The sequence below is a fragment of the Rhinoderma darwinii genome, chromosome 4, assembly GCF_050947455.1.
Source record: "Rhinoderma darwinii isolate aRhiDar2 chromosome 4, aRhiDar2.hap1, whole genome shotgun sequence".
In the NCBI taxonomy this organism is placed as follows: Eukaryota; Metazoa; Chordata; class Amphibia; order Anura; family Rhinodermatidae; genus Rhinoderma; species Rhinoderma darwinii.
In genome coordinates this window covers 20,454,629-20,468,216 of record NC_134690.1, presented here as the reverse complement: position 1 = coordinate 20,468,216, position 13,588 = coordinate 20,454,629, and the positions used below count along the sequence as shown (strand labels likewise).

Genomic DNA, 13,588 nt, shown 5'->3' with positions numbered 1-13,588 from the left:
ATGTAAATTGTTTGGGAACGCAGAGTTTTTGTAGTTTTTTAGAAAAACCCATTGGGGCATATATGCTAATAAGTGATACACCAGTATGGATTTTAAGTGTAGCTTGCACCATAATCAACAACAAGTCACATGCCGATTGGGGAAAATGGTGCAGCTACCGAGCTTCGCCAGGTTGGATTAATTCTATGATGCATTTGTGGTGACAAGACAACATCAAGTGATTACACAAAAAATGTAAAAGTTCTTACTTGTTCCGTATCAATGATTATTTTTCCCTACCCTGACCTAAATCAAGTGGGTTGCAATTCTCTCTGAAGTGATGGTACCATAATGGCACCTGTTGGACATTTGGTACCCAAGAAATTTTGACTTCCAAAAATATCTAACCTGTGACAAAAAAAAGTCCCAAAGCTTCAGAGCTACCTGATTGCCCATGAGAGAAAGCACAGTCTTGTTTTCACGCAGAAATGTTGAGATGCATTACTATTAGGGTATGTTGACGCGGCAGCGTCCGTAACGGCTGAAATTACGGGGCTGTTTTGAGGAGAAAACAGCTCCGTAATTTCAGCCGTCATGGCATGTTGAGGCGCTTTTTCGCTGCGTCCATTACGGACGTAATTGGAGCTGTTTTTCCATCGAGTCAATGGAAAACGGCTCCAATTACGTCTGAAGAAGTGACAGGCACTTCTTTGATGCGGGCGTCTATTTACGCGCCGTCTTTTGACAGCGACGCGTAAATTTACGCCTCGTGGGAACAGACCAACGTAAAACCCATTGCTTTCAATGGGCATATGTTTGCCGACGCTATCGAGCCGCATTTTCGGACGTAAATCGAGGCGTAAAACGCCTGAATTACGTCCGTAAATTAGCCATGTGAACATACCCTTATACCCCCCAAAAAGAAGTTGCTGTATTTTTGGCACAATTTTGCCCCAATTGGCAACAATGTTTCTTTAAAAATCAGGTTTAAGAAATGTGACATATAATAAGAACTGTGCCCACTTGTACAAGCACCCAAGTTGCCCCCCAAATAAGAGGGCTCCCTCTCTTAGGCCTTATTCACACGACAGGGTCCGAGTGTCGTCAGATAAAATCGGCCATTTGGGCCGTTTTTCCTGGCCGGTTTGCATCCGTTTTGCATCCGTTCCCGATTCCGTTCGGGGCCGGGCATATCTGGACAGTGACATCAGGGGCAACTCATGAAGTGGAATCCACATGTGGCCGGTGATTCCACTTCAGGAGAAGCCCCTGTCGCCTGTGTCCATTTATGGACATTGAACGTTTTACTGGCTCCTCCTGGTGTGGAATTCCCGGTCACAGAGTGGTCGGGGATTCCGTTTCAGGAGTTGCCCCTGATGTCACTGTCCATATATGGACAGAAACGTGGTCACAGTGTCCAACTGGTTGAACATAGAAATTGAATGGAAGAGCATTATTTTACTCAACAAATAGCACCCCCACCACAATGGGTATTGCTCTGCACACCCTTCATACCCACCCTGTTGGCTATTCATTTGAATGGGCACCCTGCCATAGCGTAGTAAGCCAGGGGGAGCAGGGGCGGTGGCCCCGGGCCCACTGAGATGGTGGGGCCCTGGTTCTGTTCCCCAGCGGTGGTGTGTCCCGGTTTCAACTGTTATCTGTGTCCTCAGGACACAGATACAGTTGAATTCAATGCTGGAGCACAGAGCCAACTGCTCCTTGCTCCAGCATTCACTTTGTAATGTCAGCTCCACCTGTGAGCAACTCAACGAAGACAAGCATGTAGTGACATCATCGCGCCTGTCTGCGCAGAGCCACACACTGCACAGAGCGGAGGAGCAGAGGGATCTCCTCCACTCATCGTGGGAACGGGGATAGGTAAATATATATTTCATTATTTTTTATTAGGCACCATACTGTTTGGTGGCAGCTAAGGGGGCACTATACTGGGTATGGGGGGCCACAATAGGGAATTTTACTCTATTTGGGCAGATTTGATGGCATTATACTGTATGAGGGCAGCTATGGGGGAATTATACTCTATGGGACAGCAATGGTTGCATTATGCTGTATGTGGGCAGCCATGGGAGAATATACTGTGTGGGGGCAGCTATGAGGCATTATAATCTGTGGGGGCAGCTATGCGGGCGTTATACTGTATCTGTATGTGGGCAGCTATGGGGCCATTATACTGTGTGAGAGGCACTATATGGGCATTATAGTGTATGGGGACAGCTATGGGGGCATTATTCTGTGTAGGGAGGCACTATAGGGGCATTATACCATGTGGGGCAGCTATAAGGGCATTATACATTGTAGTGGCCACTAAGGGTTCATTATACTATGTGGGGGCAGCTATGGGAGCATTATTCTGTGTGTGGGAAAACCATAGGAGCATTATCCTGTGTGGGCGCAGCTATAGGGCATTATACTATGTGGAGCACACTAAGAAGTCATTATACTGTGTGGGGGGCCCACTGGGTTGGGGCCCACTCAGATGTGTTTTGCCCCCCTTCCCGTGCTAAACCCCTAGCTACGCCTATGCCCTGTAATACTAAAGTTAACCTGTAGTGGTCGCTGTCAATAACATGATTGGCAAATTCTACAACAGCCGAAACCTTTACAATCAGCTGATTACCAGGGTGACCTGCTACAAGGAAGGATTTGACCATTCAAGCAAATCCTTTAAGTAATCTCTTATATTTGACCTTAGTACACTGCCCCACTATCTAGACCTACCTCACCACGCCAGTTACCTCTCTGCCTCTTGTATTTAATTTTATTCTCGTAAAATGTGGAAATGTCAGGTTATATTCAGATTTTTATATACCTGAAAGGCTGCCTTGGATCTAAAAAGACATCTGATGGGGAACTCGCACTGAGGACCACTGAACGTTGTTGAACTGAAGGCTTGTCCAAATCTGAAGATCCTGCTCCAACCCACATCTCATAAAGGAGTCCTCTGTTACCTGCAGTAAGACATAAGATATTCAATGATAAAAGTTAATAGTATTCACACGCCTGGTGTTTTTCCTGTTTTGTTGCATTATCACCTGAAATTAAAATGGACTTTAAATTTTATTTTATGTAATGGAACTGACAAAAAAGTCCAAATTGTTAGGGTATGTTCACATGCTTAGCAAAAAAACGTCTGAAAATACGGAGCTGTTTTCAAGGGACACAGATCCTGATTTTCAGCCATTTTTTTTAACAACTTTCGTTTTTCGCTGCGTTTTTTATGTCCGTTTTTGGAGCTGTTTTTCTATAGAGTCGATGAAGAACGGCTCCAAAAACTTCCCAAGAAGTGACATGCACTTCTTTTTCGCGGGCGTCTTTTTCCATGCCCTTTTTTTAAAAACGGCAGCGTAAAAAACGCCCTGTCGGAACAAAACGCCGTATTTCTCATTGAAATCAATGGACAGATGTTTGGAGGCGGTCTGCTTCCGACTTTTCAGCAATTTTTCGGGCTGTTTACGGCCCAAAAAATGTTCAAAGATAGCCCGTGTGAAAATACCCTTACAGTGGAATGAAATAAAAAACCTGTTTAAAAAAAACAAAAAAAAACATAAAGGTTGTTTGTTCATATGTATTTGCCCCCTTTGCTATGATCAGTCACATGATGTCAGTATAAATACACCTGTTCTTAAAGACCCCGGAGTCTACAACACCACCAAGAAACATGAAGACCAAGGAGCCCTCCAAACAAGTCGGAAACAAAGACGTGGAGAAGAAAGATCAGGGTTGGGTTATACAAAAATATCACAAACTTTGATCATCCCACGGAGAAACATTAAATCCAGTATAAAAAAAAGGGAAGGAATATAGCACAACTACAAACCTGACAAGAGAAGACGCCCACCAAAACTACCAGACCGGGCAAGGAGGGCAATAATCAGAGATTCTACAAGACACCAACGATAACACGCAGGGCTGACCCTAGGAGTGTGCAACCTGTGCCTTTGCACAGGGCGCATCACTCCAGCAGGTAGAAGGGGGCGCTACGCTGGCTCCCTTCCCCTGCTTGTTTCAGAAGTGCCGGGGCCCGGCGACTCAGCAGTCGCCTTTGCGCCCGGGCGCTTCTTCACTCAGTGGCTTCGCTACCGCTGTATCAGCCATATCGGCTCCTAGCGGCGACACCGGGAATGAGGGCGACCAGGCCGGGCCCCTCCCCATGGGCGGCGGCGCCACTAGCAGCCGCTGCTACAGCGGTAGCGACGTCACTATAGCAGAGCAGGGAGGTATCTCCCTGCTCTGCTATTTACTTGCGCCACAGTAGCTCCCTGAAGGAGCAAAATCCCTGTGTGGCCGGGAATTCCGCACCTGGAGCGCTCTGCTTGATTTCTATGTCCATATATGGACAGTGACATCAGGGCAAACTCCTGAAGTGGAATCGCCGTCCACAGCGTTGCAGACACTGTGACCAGGGATTCCACTCCAGGAGAAGCCAATGATGCCACTGGACACAGCTGACAGGCGCTTCTCCTGGAGTGGAATCCCCGGTCACAGCGTCAGCAACGCTGTGGTCGGGGATTCCGCTTCAGGAGTTGCCCCTAATGTCACTGTCCATATATAGCCAGAGACATCAAGTGAAGCGCTCAAGGAGCGGAATCCCTGGCCACACGAGGATTCCGCTCCATCAGGGAGCTACTGTGGTGCTATCTACAGGAAGTGGGGTGTGCTATCTACTAGGGGGCTGTGGGCTGTATTGCACTACCTACAAGGGGGCTGTGGGCTGTGTGGCACTACCTACAAGTGGGCTGTGGGCTGTGTGGCACTACCAACAAGGGGGCTGTAGTAGTGCCTACAAGGGGGCTGTGTCGCACTACCAACAAGGGGATGTGTGTCATTATCTACCAGGAGGCCGTGTGGCACTACCTACCTACCAGGAGGCTGTGTGGCACTCCCTACCAGGGGCCTGTGTGGCACTCCCTACCAGGGGCCTGTATGGCACGATCTACAAGGGGGATGTAATGCCGGGGTAGGGAGACAGACAGGTGAGCCCTAATCTACCCGCCACTCAGTCCCTGCCTACTTGCAACGGCCCGTCCTAGGCGACGGCGTACCACTGGGCGACGGTCCCTATGCTCACTATGTGCACGACAGACAAACAGACAAGGGTACACAGAAGCTAAGGGAAATGGGGCAGTTGCCCACGACAACACCATGAGCAACAAGAGTAGTGAGCGAGCCGAGTCAAACCAGGAGTGTACGAGGTACCAAACACAGTGCAGGAGAGTAGTGAACAAGCCGAGTCAAACCAGGAGTGTACGAGGTACCAAACGCAGAGCAGGAGAGTAGTCAGTAAGCCAGGGTCTATATGGAGCAGAGGACAAAAGTACAAGCAGCAGCAGCAGAGCCAGGAAACCGACAGAATCACAGGCAAAGGAGTTGCAGGAAGTGAAGGTATAAATAGACAGCGGGTGGGAGCTAGCTCCGTTTGGCCAGGCTGTGATAGGCTCTCCCACTCCTCAGCCTCCCAGCCTGATTGGTAGAAGGAGGTATCACTCGATCAGACTTAGGAGCAGGTGCAGACTGACTAACCACGGGCGTCGACACAGAAGCTGTGTCTGGCAGATCCTTTACAGGGGAGGTGGGGGATTATGGCACTGTCTACAGGGACGCTGCAAAATGATGGGGCACGATATAGTGTGGGTGCGACTAAGCGGACATTATACTGTGTAGGGGTACTAAAGGGGGTATAATACTGTGGGCACAATTAGAGGACAAAATACTGTGTCCTTGAAGGGGTTGTAATATATTATGTTATTAAATCTTATTATTATACTGTATGGGGGCACTAAAGGGGCATTATGCTTTTTTTATGGGGCAATTTTTTTTTTTATGATGGGGGTGGGGCGCCGAAAGATCATTTCGCACGGGGCACCATCTATCCTAAGGCTGGCCCCGATAACACTGAAGGAGCTCCATAGATCCACAGAGGAGATGTAGTATCTGTATATAGGATCAGTATAAGATGTACACTACACAGAGGAGATGTAGTATCTGTATATAGGATCAGTATAAGATGTACACTACACAGGGGAGATGTAGTATCTGTATATAGGATCAGTATAAGATGTACACTACACAGAGGAGATGTAGTATCTGTATATAGGATCAGTATAAGATGTACACTACACAGAGGAGATGTGGTATCTGTATATAGGATCAGTATAAGATGTACACTACACAGAGGAGATGTAGTATCTGTATATAGAATCACTATAAGATGTACACTACACAGAGGAGATGTAGTATCTGTATATAGGATCAGTATAAGATGTACACTACACAGAGGAGATGTGGTATCTGTATATAGGATCAGTATAAGATGTACACTACATAGAGGAGATGTAGTATCTGTATATAGGGTCTCTATAAGATGTACACTACACAGAGGAGATGTAGTATCTGTATATAGGATCAGTATACGATGTACACTACACAGAGGAGATGTAGTATCTGTATATAGGATCACTCTAAGACGTACACCATACATAGGAGATGTAGTATCTGTATATAGGATCACTATAAGACGTACACCATACAGAGGAGATGTAGTATCTGTATATAGGATCACTATAAGACGTCGTACACTACAAAGAGGAGATGTAGTATCTGTATATAGGATCACTATAAGACGTACACTACACAGAGGAGATGTAGTATCTGTATATAGGATCAGTGTCATGTCCATGGCCACGGGTCGTCAGGCTCACTCACCTCCTGACGGCCGCAGCCATGGTTCTGCGATCGCTGGCCCCATTCTCCTCCTCGGGAGACGCCAGCGCTCACTTCCGCATACCTCGCGCAGGTCCCGTAGGGTGCTCGTGCCCGCTCTTAAAGGGGCAGCGCGCGCACCGGACTTTAATGTAAAATTAGCCCATGAGTACCCTGGACTATAAGAAGGGCCCAGACCCTTCTTTCCATGCATAAACGTTGTTGTCGTACCCAAAGTTTGTCTATGCAAATGGTCTCCTAGTGTTTTCCAGTACCCAGTGTTTCCCGTAATTGTATCCTGTATCCCGTGCTATCCTGGTCAAGTGCTGTGCTGAGCTGTAGTTGTGCTGTGCTGTATACCACACCTGTCCTGCTACACCACGCCTGATGTCTGCCTGCTGCCTAGTCCCAGCCGAGCCTGCCTTGCTACTGTCCGAGTTGCCACAGGTATACTATACGAACTATAGACTGTGACCTGCGCCCTGTTGGCCAGCTTCCATACCGTCAAGACGGTACGGCCCAGTGGGTCCACAAACCCAACGTGACAGTACGCTAAGGCCATGGACCCTGCTGGTGGATCCGAGACCAAGATGACGTCACAAGAGATGCGGCGGATATGCTAGACCTCCGGTCTCGACAGGACCAACTCTAGGCCTTGAACTTTATTGCACGTCGGCAGGAGGCGCTAGCTGCCGTTCCTCCTACTACACCTCCTGGCAGTGTTGCTCCTCAGACTACACCTCCTGGCAATGTTGATCCCCATTTTTCTTTGCCACTTCCTGACCGCTATAATGGAAACGCAAGTACCTGTCGTGGATTTTTGAACCAGTGCTAGATCCACTTCAGCCTGTATGCAAGTGCATTTTCGTCTGATGGGGCAAGGGTCGCTTTCATCATCTCTCTCCTTACTGCCAAGGCCCTTGCATGGGCAAATACTATCTGGGAGAGACAAGGACCAGAGACCCGTGACTTCCAGGAGTTTCTCCGGACACTTCGCACGGTGTTTGAGGAGCCTGGACGAGTCTCGTCTGCAGCGGCTTCCTTACTGAACCTACGCCAAGGAGACACCTCCGTGAGTAAGTACGCCATCTACTTCCGCACCCTGGCGGGAGACCTGTTGTGGAACAATGTGGCCCTGGTGGCTACATTCTGGCAGGGACTGTCTCCTAAGATTAAGGATGAACTTGTCGCTCGAGATCTACCGTTTACCCTGGATGACCTCATCCTTCTGGCCACCTGGATTGATATAAGGATCGGAGAAAGGCTCAAAGAAGCTCGTCGGGAGGGAGGCCTCCCTAGTACTGTCTCTACCTTGCAGTGACCCCTGCTGTCCTCAAATGCCTACCCACCTAAGGAGTCTGTGAGGATGGACCAGTGTAAGCTTTCTACCCAGGAGAGACAACGCAGACGCACTTCGGGACTCTGTCTATATTGCGGCCTCGGAGGCCATCTTGTGCGCCTGTGCCCCCAAAAGCCCCAAAGCCTAGGGTTGGTAGGAGAGACAACCTTGGGTAAAGAAGGACTTCCATCTAAATTGTCCATACCCGTGACCATAGTGTCCGGCGAGAAAACGCATCGGGTCTCCGCGTATCTTGACTCTGGATCCGCTGCTAATTTCATTGGTAGAGACCTGGTGGATCTTCTCCAATTGCCCACAACCCCTCTGGAGAGGCCGTTAATGGTTGCATCAGTAAATGGACTACCTCTGCCAGACCCAGTTAAAGCTGTGACCAAGCCGCTGAGGCTCCAAGTGGGAGCTCTCCACTCCGAGCGTCTATCGTTCTTTGTCTTGTCCAAGGCGCAGCTGGGCCTGCCTTGGCTCCGACTACATGCCCCAGTCCTGGACTGGATCTCTGGAGAGGTTCTCCAGTGGGGCCCCGAAGTGTCACAACCGTTGCCTGGTATAGACTCGTTCGGCTCAGCCTCCTCTGCCCCGGTCATTGGCAGGATTGCCTGGTCATTATGCTGCATTTTCGGACATCTTCAGCAAGAGGGAGGCGGAGACGCTGCCCCCACACCGGGTGTATGACTGTCCTATCGACCTGATTCCTGGTTCATCCCTTCCCCGTTGTAGGGTATATCCTCTCTCCCTGCCAGAGACTTTGTCCATGTCCGCCTATAGTTGCCACACACAGTATAGTGCACCCACACAGTATAATGCCCTTATAGCGCACAGTAAAAATGCCCCCATACAGTATAATGCCCTCCATAGCTGCCTCCACAGTATAATGCCCCCCATAGCTGCCCCATACAGTATAATGCCCCCATAGCTGCCCCATACAGTATAATGCCCCCATATAGTATAATTCCCTCATAGCTGCGGCATACAGTAAAATGCCCCACACAGTATAATGCCCCCATAGCTGCCCCATATAGTATAATGCCCCCATACAGTAAAATGATCTCCATAGCTGCCCCATACAGTATAATACTCCCATACAGTATAATGCCCTCCATAGCTACCCATACAGTATAATGCCCCCCATAGATAGACAGTGATGCCTTAACGACGGGTTTGCCCGGGTTTGCTGGGTGCTAACGTCGGCCCTGCGACTGATGTCACTGTCCATATAAGGGCAGTGGCGTCAGGAGAACCTCCTGCAGCGATATCACCTGCCAGGGCATCGCCGATGCCTGGCCAGGTATTCTGCTCATAGAGGAAGCCACTGATGACATCACTGTCCATATATCTACAATGAAGTTAGGGGCTCCTCCTGGAGCACCGGAATCCCCGGCTAAAGCATTGCCGCTGCCTGGGCGGGGATTCCACTCATAGAGTGAACCTATGACTTCACTGTCCATATAAGGGCAGTGATGTCAGGGGCACCTCCTGTAGCGGAATCCCTGACCAGAGCATTGCCGATGCCTGGCCAGGGATTCCGCTCATAGAGGGAGACACAATGACTCTATCTACAGGGATTGGAGTATGTGTCACTATATACAGGAAGGTGTGTGGCACTATCTACAGGGGTGCTGTGTGTGGCATTATCTACAGGGGGTGTGTATGGCATCATTTACAGGGGGTGTGTGGCATCATCTACAGGTGGTGTGTGTGGCATCATCTACAGGGGATCTGTGTGGTATCTACAGGGGGTCTGTGTGGCATCATCTACAGGGGATCTGTGTGGTATCGCCTACAGGGTGTGTGGGGCATCATCTACAGGGGGTGTGTGTGACATCATCTACAGGGGGTTGTGTGACATCATCTACAGGGGGGTGTGGCATCATCTACAGGGGGTCTGGGTGGCATTATCTACAGGGGGTCTGTGTGGCATCATCTACAGGCGGTCTGTGTGGCACTATCTACAGAGGGCATTGTGGTATTATAGAGGGCAATGTGGCACTATCTACAGGGTGCAATGTGGCATCATCTACAGGGATCTGTGTGTGGCAATATCTACAGGGAGCAGTGTGTGGCAAAATCTACAGGGAGCAGTGTGTGGCAATATCTACAGGGAGCAGTGTGTGGCAATATCTACAGGGAACAGTGTGTGGCAATATCTACAGTGATCAGTGTGTGGCAATATCTACAGGGAGCAGCGTGTGGCAATATCTACAGGGAGCAGTGTGTGGCAATATCTACAGGGAACAGTGTGTGGCAATATCTATAGTGATCAGTGTGTGGCAATATCTACAGGGAGCAGCGTGTGGCAATATCTACAGGGAGCGGTGTGTGGCAATATCTACTGGGGACAGTGTGGAGCACCATCTACAAGGGGCACTGGGAGTAGCACTATCTATTATTTGTTTTTACTCTGCCAGTGGTGGTTAGCACATATTACCTATCTCTAGTGATAAAGGGAGACATCACCTGCCTGTAAACAACCAGATAACCAGAGACATACCGGCCACCATAGTAGTTGTCAGCAAACTAGTGCAGAAATTTTGTTTGTTTTTTTGTATGCAGAGCTTTGGGAAAGCCCCACCCACCAGATAAACCACGCCCCATAAGACACACCCACCAAAGACGCCACATCCTAAGTGTCCCTGGAAAAAAAATTCAAATGTTGGTAACGATGATAAACTTACACTAGAGGGTGCAGGGGGAAACATATAAATGTGTTGGAATGGCCGAGACACTGCTCAGACCTCAATCCAATAGAGAATCTGTGACATTAGGTGAAGACGCTGCACACAACACAAACCTCTAACATGAAGGAGTTGGAGCAATTTTACCTGTAAGTATGAGCAGAAATCCCGATGTCTATATGTGATGAGATAATAGAGACATAGACAAAGAGACTTGTATCTGTAATTGCAGCATAAGGATCCACAAAGTATTGACTGCCAGAGGTGAAGACTTATGCACATTAACATTTTCTGTCTTTGTCTTAATTATTGTTTGTGTCACAGTAAAGAATATTTTTTACCTTCAAAGTAATAGACGTGGAAAAGAAATGGTACAAACCTCACAAAAATACATTTTAATTCAAGGTTGTGATGCAACAAAACAGGAAAACCACCAATGTGGTGAATACTACTACAAGACTGTGTATATTATATAATCGTTTACACTAATGTGAAATACACCTCCTGTCTCTACCTCCCATGCTTTAAACTGCAGCTCTGCTTGTTTAGCACTCTATGCACTGACTTCCTGCTGAGTTTGTGCTTATAGGCAGCAGTAAATCTGATTTAAATTCAGCAAGTATAGAAGGATTAAAAACTACACTAACTAAACCACCAGTAAGGGAAACAGACCACCAAATAAATGTGGCGTGTATACTGAGGGGTCTGAGCCTAAATACTAAAAATATGTCTAAAATTCTATAATGATTTCCTTATATATCTTTATAGAGGGCAGCGCTTCTATATTTTAATATACAGAGCTCCAAATCACCTGTATAAATATATGGTATATATGGTAAAACTGTGTCTGCCTGCAGCCACCACTAGGGGGAGCTTAGGAGTTTACTGCATACTGTTTTATTACTGAGTTCAATGTATAAATGTATACAGTAAGCTCCCTCTGGTGGCAGCTGCATGTACTACATTCACTTTAAGCATTGTTTGAAAATTATCTCTACTAGAATGCTACTTATCGCTCATAACTGTATTGCACCTATACCCACAGCCCACGGGCCTCAGACAAGCTGATCTATATACCCAGACCTCCTCACCCAAATCTGCCGATCCTTTCATTTTTCTTTACTCTTCACATTTCAATATACTATAAGTTTGGGCTGACACAGATACTCTCTGGTGACTAGATCATATAGCCATGGGCAAGGCTGGGTCCCCACCTACCATACACCATTTATAATACTAGTCTCTTTTTATGTGGATAAGGCATCTTTGGGCCCCTTTAGGCAGCAGGTCCCGGGTGGGACTGCTACTTCTGCAACCCCAATGCTATGCCTTTTAATTGTCACCATTTTTTATATTTTTTTTAATATAACCCCTGCCCTAAAAAGAAAGAAACAATAATAATAAAAAATAGATATAACAGGCCAGTACCTGGATATGGGGCTTTTATATATTTTCCATATGGGGCAGTTGTACATATTGTGACTTGTGGAGACAGGAACTTCGTCTTGCAGGAGTTTCCTGTTACATCGAAAAGAAATACAAACACTTGTAAATATAAAAGCTATTCACTTCATTATTTCCTGAACTAAGGAATTGTAAAGGGGAGGTTTCCGTAAAACAACCGCTATCCACGTGTACTATTCTTGCTAACAAATGCAACCGAACGAACGACAGTGTGACATCGCCGGTAGTCTCATCGACCCCTTTATTAACAGAATTCTGTCTACTTGCAGCTACCACTAGGGGGAGCTAACTTCATAGGGATCTTTGCAGCTAGTGCTGAACTTAATGGGAGCGGTAAAAATCTGTATTCACTCAGCTCCCCGTAGTGGCAGTTGCAGGCAAATCCCAAGACTGTGCGTGGCAAAACAAGAGAAGCAGCTCATTGATGGGTCCATTCCCACCATGGTCCCATAGTGGTCGTGAGATCTGTCTGTACGCTAAGTACGCCAATGCTCTACCCTATTGAGGTACTCCGGTGGGATCCATTTTTCACTTGCGTATTGGAAATCAACGATCTCAGTGCTACAAGACAGTAGTGATGACCCCCATGCTACCCCATAATGATTAAGACCTATAGAGCACTACTAGAGAAAATATACTCCATATTGCAAATCACCACTAATAACACCGTATTTCCTTCTCATTCCTCTTCAACATTTCAAAAAATTCTTTACCTGCAATGCTCACTTTAATGGGATCCATAAAGAAGTTTCCTCTGATGGTGATGTCCGTTCCTCCTCCAGCACTGCCGACATCTGGATATATGGATCTTATTTCTACAAGAGAAAACATAAAATTGCTCTAGAATGTGAAATCTTAACCAGTGGTAAAAATGTGGACCTCTCACTTGCATATATAACAATCGGAGCTCCGTTTTTCTGATACAGAGCTCCAAATCATCTGCATAGAAAGTTAAATGCTAAAATTCTAACTGCCTCCAGTCACCACTAGATGGAGCTAAGGAGCTCAATGCATATATTTATACATTGAACTCAATAGTAACACAGTATGCAGTTAGCTCCCAAACTCCCCCTAGTGGTGGCTGCAGGTAGCCAGAATTTTATCATTTATTTTTATGCTTATGCAGACAATTTGGAGCACTGTATCATAAAAACTGAGCTCTGACTGCTATATATAAAAAGAAATGAATCAGCACAGAATTTCGGACCATAAAAAACAAAATATTGTTTAACGTTGGACATTCACTCGGTAATGGTGGCAAATGTCTTAAGATATTTCAAATGAACAATTGCCCCTTTTGAAGTATAAGGGATACTAGGTAATACTGTTTATTATATACCATAGATTTCATATTTTCTTGCCCCTAGGGGGCATATTTGGAAGAAAATTGAGC

The 13,588-nt window shown here is 47.0% G+C and overlaps 1 protein-coding gene across 1 annotated transcript in view; it reads right to left on the bottom strand.

Moving 5' to 3' along the window:
* Positions 1-13,588, bottom strand: part of PKHD1 (PKHD1 ciliary IPT domain containing fibrocystin/polyductin) — a 515,144-nt gene that overhangs the window by 471,211 nt on the left and 30,345 nt on the right. Inside the window, exons 11-13 of the mRNA XM_075860893.1 lie at positions 12,909-13,010; positions 12,160-12,249; positions 2,813-2,951 (exon numbers count right to left, since the gene is read on the bottom strand). Coding sequence (XP_075717008.1) covers positions 2,813-2,951; positions 12,160-12,249; positions 12,909-13,010 — 331 coding nt within the window. The remainder of the gene's footprint in view (positions 1-2,812; positions 2,952-12,159; positions 12,250-12,908; positions 13,011-13,588) is intronic.